This window comes from Cyprinodon variegatus, unplaced genomic scaffold (genome assembly GCF_000732505.1).
Source record: "Cyprinodon variegatus isolate N-32 unplaced genomic scaffold, C_variegatus-1.0 Scaffold2377, whole genome shotgun sequence".
NCBI classification, from domain to species: Eukaryota; Metazoa; Chordata; class Actinopteri; order Cyprinodontiformes; family Cyprinodontidae; genus Cyprinodon; species Cyprinodon variegatus.
In genome coordinates this window covers 10,280-16,675 of record NW_015152830.1, presented here as the reverse complement: position 1 = coordinate 16,675, position 6,396 = coordinate 10,280, and the positions used below count along the sequence as shown (strand labels likewise).

At 42.9% G+C, this 6,396-nt stretch overlaps 1 protein-coding gene and 1 pseudogene across 1 annotated transcript in view; one reads left to right on the top strand and one right to left on the bottom strand.

The window, feature by feature from the left end:
- Positions 1 to 1,222: 1,222 nt before the first annotated feature.
- LOC107080824 lies at positions 1,223 to 3,612 on the top strand (annotated as a pseudogene).
- A 2,557-nt stretch (positions 3,613 to 6,169) lies between these two features.
- The window catches only part of LOC107080823, a gene marked incomplete at its 5' end in the record, with an annotated part of 5,420 nt that continues 5,193 nt past the window's right edge, over positions 6,170 to 6,396 (bottom strand). The window contains one exon of the mRNA XM_015369028.1: positions 6,170 to 6,364. Coding sequence (XP_015224514.1) covers positions 6,170 to 6,364 — 195 coding nt within the window. The remainder of the gene's footprint in view (positions 6,365 to 6,396) is intronic.

Here is a 6,396-nt window from a genome sequence, read left to right as displayed (position 1 = left end):
CTGTTCTGTACTCCTTTTTTAACACAAAAGGCCCACAGAGCACACAAAATGAGTAATGTGTGAATCTTGATCTGTTTTTGTGACCTAATGGACTTCCCATAGATGGACATTGACATGTGTGAGTTTCTCATATCAGTCCTCGCACAGCCTGACTGGCAGGTGGGCATGTTATATTGTTCAATAGAATAAATCTACAAAATGAGAGAAGTAGTCAGCACCTCACTGCTCATAAAACTCAACTAAAACTCATTACTATTATCCATTGGTGAAATAATACCTTCAAATGTAATGTAGTGAGCCATTAAATGCAAAAAACTGATGGAAGATATATTAAAAAATGTATAAATTACATAAGTAAAACTGCCCTCTCACCCACCCCTCCTACTTCTGGGTGAGGTAGGTGGTTTCTTTCATCTCCAGTTCAGATCCTCTACCAGTGGCCTGGGAGTTTGAGGGTTATTCTCAGTGTCTTAGCTGTTACTAGAACTGGGCATTTCTGGACTGTGATCTCTGATGTTCCTCCAGGTATCTGTTGGAGCCATTTCTCCAGTCTGGAGGTCACTGCCCCCCGGTGTGCCAATGACCACAAGTCCTACAGTTGCCTTCACCTTCCAGGCTCTATTTCATTATTTAATATTGAATATTGAATATCAGAAAACTCCATGCTACTAATCATTAAAAGTTATCACACAGGGAATATTTCTCTCCTAATATGGAGCTGAGCTTCAAGTTCATATTCTACAATCAAAATACAGGGATATGTTTATTTATAATTCTAATTAAATAATACAGACATGGTTCATGTTGAGCTAAATACATCAAAAGCATGGAGTGGTGGCCTGTTGTTTAAAAGACAGTGCTTGGTCAAGGAATGCTGCAAGTTTCCTGGTTTGATTCCCCAAAAGTGGCACTCTGTGTCTCACCAACCACCAGCCTGAGCTCAGAAATGCTCCATAAAAGATGGGTTAAATACAAGGACACATTTTTGGGGTAATCGAGAATAAAGATTATAATAACAGACGAGCGACGAGCTGAGTGTCACAGCAGGGACAGGAAGCAGCGGTTGAAAGAAAGGGCAGCTTTTACCAATAATCCTTCCCAATACCTGTCAAAACTTCTGGGCGACAAAAGATCAGGGGAGTTGAAAGCAACAAAGGAAGAGTTGGAGGAACATCTTCGTCAGGTCCATATTGATCCCAGAAGGGAGGTCAGTTTGGATGAGATGGAAAAGCTCATCAAACCAGCCGAACAAACAATCCCCTTCAAGACAGTGGAACCAAGCTGGCAGAAAGTTAACAGCTTTCTAAAGAAAGCCAGAGGAAAATCGGCTCCAGGACCAAATGGCATCTCATACAATGTTTACAAGCATTGCAAAAGGCTCAGGAGACAACTCTGGAAGGTACTGATAGTGGCATGGAAGAAGAACTACCTTCCTGATGACTGGTTGATTGCAGAGGGGTGCTTCATCCCTAAGGAGGAGAACTCTTCAGGGATCAAGCAGTTTCGCACCATCTCACTGCTCTATGTGTAAGCTTAGCTCTTCCTGGGGATCCTGGCAAAGAGGTTGACAACCTTTATGTTGGAGAACGGGTACATGGACACTGCGGTACAAAAAAGGGGCATTGCATGCTGCCTTGAACACACCAGCGTTACCTCCAAAATCATTGAGGATGTGAAGAAAGACCATGGCAACCTGGCAGTACTGTGGCTTGATCTGTCAAATGCTTATGGAACAATACCCCACAAGCTAGTGGAGCTGACGCTGAAGACCTACCATATCCCTGAGCGATTTCAGGCACTTCTACACTACTACTTCGACGGTTTCAACATGCGTTTCACCTGTAGGGAATTCACCACCAACTGGCAGAGACTGGAAGTGGGCATTGTCACGGGCTGCACAATTTCAGTGATCCTGTTTTCCGCAGCAATGAACCTTCTCGTCAAAACAGGAGAGAAGTTGCGTCGAGGTGCAGTACTTGCAAGTGGAGTCCAGATGCTGCCCATTCGAGCATTTATGGACGATCTCACCATAACAGCAAGATCATTACCAGAAGGAAGATGGATTCTGGAGGACTTGGTTGAGATCACCAATATGGCAAGGATGGAGTTCAAACCGGCAAAATCTAGAAGCCTGGTTCTGAAGAAAGGGGCGCGTTCAAGATTGGTACCACTTCAAAATCGGAGAGAACACCATCCCAACTGTCCAAGAAAAGCCTGTGAAGTGCTTGGGGAAGTGGTACAGGGCGGACCTAAATGACAGGCAGAGTGTGAAGGAGATGCTTAGCCAGGCAGGAACCTGGATGACACCTCTCGAGAAGTACAAAACCTGGGGTTCTCCCCAGACTGCTCTGGCTTCTCCTGGTCTACGAGGTACCTGTGTCCACTGTTGAGGGACTGGAGAGGAAGTTGAACACCTACCTAAGGAGATGGTTGAGCATCCCAAAAAGCTTTTGCTCCATCGGCCTGTACAGCACAGGCAGCAAGCTACAGCTGTTAATAACATCAGTGGTAGAAGAGTACAAGGCGACAAAAACATGCCAGGCCATGATGCTGCGAGACAGTAAAGACGAGAGTATGTCAGGCAGACATCGTCATCTGGACAGGCCGAAAGTGGTCAGCCAGCAGAGCATTAAAGGAGGCCGAGGACAGACTTCAACACGCAGGCATTGTCGGGTCGGTAGCCCAGGGAAGGCTTGGTTTGGGTTGCTTCACCAGAACAAGCTGGAACAAAGTGGACCCAAAGAAGAAGTGAGGCTTGGTGCAGAAAGAAGTCAGAAAGGTGGAGGAGGAAAGCCAGCATGTCAAGGCTGTAGCCATGAACAAATAATGTAGTTGGACTAAATGGGAGGGTGCGAGAGAGAGGGCTCTTACTTGGCAGGACATCTGGAGTACTGAAGGCCACCGCATCAAGTTCATTTTATGCTCTGTTTATGACGTCCTACCTACTCCCTCAAACCTCCACACCTGGGGAATGGTCAAGAGCCCAAGCTGCAAGCTCTGTGGAAGGACGGCTAACCTTGAGCACGTCCCCTCTTCATGTCACTCAAGCTTAGCAGATGGCAAGTTCTGGTGGTGTCATGACCAGATCGTTGCTCAATTGGCTGACGGCATCGAGCAGGCAAGGAAAAGGGCAAGACAGCTGTCCAAAGGGCCTTGTTTCATACATTTTACCAGGGTAGGAGAAAGTGGAGTAGCAGGAGGGAGGAGCAAGGGGGTCCTGGCCACAGCAAATGGCTGGGAGATGTGGGCAGACCTGAAGAAGCAGCTCAAATTCCCTGAGGAGATAGCCCACACTAGCCTGAGACCAGGCATTGTTCTGTGGTCTAAAAGACCAAACAGGTGGTGCTCATCAAGCTGACTATCCCCTGGGAAGAGAGGATGGAGGAGGCCTATGAGCATAAGCTCAATAAATACCAAGCCCTCATCCTAGAGAGCCAGCAAAATGGATGGAAGACCTAGAACCTCCCAGTGGAGGTGGGCTGCGGAGGCTTTGCTGGACGGTCGCTTTGGAGAGCTCTTGGACTGCTGGGAATTGAAGGGCTGGCCAGGAAGTGGCTTGTAGCCAACGCCACCAAGAGGGTGGAAGAGGCATCTCGCTTGATTTGGATGTAGCACTAGGGGCACTGGCAGAACCGAAGCACTGAGTGAACGAAGAACTGAATACAGAGTTTGGTGGCATTCAGTGGGGGTGGGTCCAGGACGCTGGATCTGCTGTTGAGCCCCTCCGAGGTGTCATGGGCTTAAATCAGCAAAACACCAGTGAACGCGGGTGCCCATTTGACAATCTGCTGAACCTACCCAACTACTATTCCAGTCACAGAGACCTAGTGGTGCCTTTAGGGAAGGAGAGAGAGAGAGAGAGAGAGAGAGAGAGAGAGAGAGATGCCACTGGCCCACAGATGGTGCAGGAGCAAGTACCTGTAAAGGTGGGCCAGTTGCGATATCCCTTTTTGTATTTTACATATGCAGTCAGAGAGGTGGGCATGTGTTAAGTTATTGAAGAAACAGGGAGTTGATTTACTATATTACAGAGTAAAACAAGAAATCTAATTTGTGAAGTTAAACAACCTCTGGATATTTTTTATGCTGTGTTCCAATAAACATGACATACAGATCTGGGAAGATTCTCAGTCATCCAGGTCATGGTGAAGCTTGAAAAAACCCTCTACCTGCAGTATATTAATCTCAGTGCTCCCCACTGATAGTTAGAACTGAAGAAGCCTCTTGGATGAGAGGCTTTCTTAAGCATAACTCAAAGAGTTTTATGGTAAACTGGATAAAACAAACAAGCAAATATAACAATTGCCTGTTTTTAATAGTAACAGAAAGCAGATACAGAAAGCATCTTATTGAGGAGCTAGAATTTGCCTCCTGCTAAGAGATGAAATGTTAGAATATCCTGTGAGTTCAAACTTTAGGATGCTTTGTCCCTTTTTAATGTTGTACTGAAAAAGTGCAGAATAAAGAAAATAATTTAATCATACTTTATGTAGAGTATTGGGCTTTACTTTGAGCTCGTTTTGCTGAGTGCCTCTGTCAATCAGTCCATCATTATTCTCATCTAGGCGTATCTCTCCTCTGACCCAACAGTAAGTTTCTTCATAGTGATCTTCATGGAAACCTTGGAGGTTTCTTTTTTTAAAAGACTTGGAAAAGTGACTTTATCCAGTTCAGGTCAAATTAGATTACATGACCTACACAATCACCCACTTTATATCTTTACAAACATGGTTTAAATGGAAAGATGTCAGTCTGAGAAGGAATGAATTCTAAATCTGTAAGATTGAGTAAAGCATTACTGCAGGTGTTAAACTGAAAATGATATCAAAAGAAAAAAAGTACAAATAAATCAGTTATTTCAACAGGTTTTAAATCAGCAAAAAAATTAAGATAAAAAAGTATACTTGAACTTCTTAAGAGCCATGTATGTAGATCATCTAAAAAACCAAAATTTTCTAAATAAGTGCCCCATTAATGTCAGTGTAATATGATGATGGGATTGTTAAAGTCATGTAAAAGTATTAAATGAAAGTCCCTGAATTCACAATACGTATTAGATTTCAGCACAGAAATATTCTCTTTATTATTAGTCAGGTGCTTATTTGCTGTAGTTTGATTTCCTAGAATATTTATTTCATTTTTAGCAGGAGACAAAGTTCAGCTCATGTAAAAGACGTTTTTTTTTTCCTATTTACTTCTAAAACCCCTTTATTATTATATTATTTGCCTGTTTGTTCTATCCAGTTTACCATTAAGGAGAACTGCATATGTCATGTTTGTTGGAGCAAAGCATAAATATTAAGCTTGAAGTTGGTTTTCTTCACACATTAGATTTCCTGTTGTAACTCTGTAATATAGTACATTTCCCACATTTTTTCCAATAACACATTTCCTATTCCCCCCAAAAAAAGTCTCCTCTGCATTTAACCTGCAAAATAATGTGTTTTCTGGGTTAGACATTTAACACGGCACAATAAAGTAAGCTGACTATCTGCTCTACCTGTTGCTGACTGTACGACTCTAACTCTAGTTTCCAGTCTTTGAACTTCTAAGTTCAACATCAAGAACATGGTGGAAGTTAGGAGAAATATCACTTATGTTTCAACATAAGCTACTTGAACAACTGACGTGATCAATGATTCACTGACTTTTACACATTGGTGCAGCTTTTCTATCAAGTGTGTCTGATGCTCTGTGAAAGTCAGAGCTGACAGAGCAGCAGCTGGTAGCCCCTCTAATCAGAATGACATGTGGACCAACTATTCATTTATACAACTTGGATCACTTCAACTGTATTTACAATTATTTCTGGGGGGATGGGGGATGTGGGAGAAGACAGAGCTTCAGCAAATTTACAGAAATAAGCTGAGATATATTAAGATGACAGAATATTTCTTACTTGAAAGCTTATATGTGCGACTTAATTTCTGTTTCTAGGTCTAGAGAGGTGGAACATAATTCCTTATTTACAACAGTAGAAGAAAAAAATAAGTAATTATGTTCCCCTTTGATAAGAGAAATCGATTTGTGCAATGACTGAAAAACTGTTCAACTAGTATTTATTTAAAACATATTTTTATATAACTGAAGGTCAAACAGTTTAATTGGGATAATAGTTGCTTTTTCCTGGTTTTAGCATTTGGTGTAAAAACCCAAATTCTGTCAGTACTTACAGAGCTTTGTTTGAAGCTTTGACCACTGGCAGCAGCCTGAGAAGAGCCTCCTCTGAAGCAGAGTATTTCTTCAGGTCAAACACATCCAGATCTTCTCCTGATGTCACTAAGATGAAGGCCAGGGCTGACCACTGAGCAGGAGACAGTTTATCCTTAGAGAGACTTCCTGATCTCAGAGACTGTTGGATCTCCTGGACCAGAGAACGATCATTCAGTTCATTCA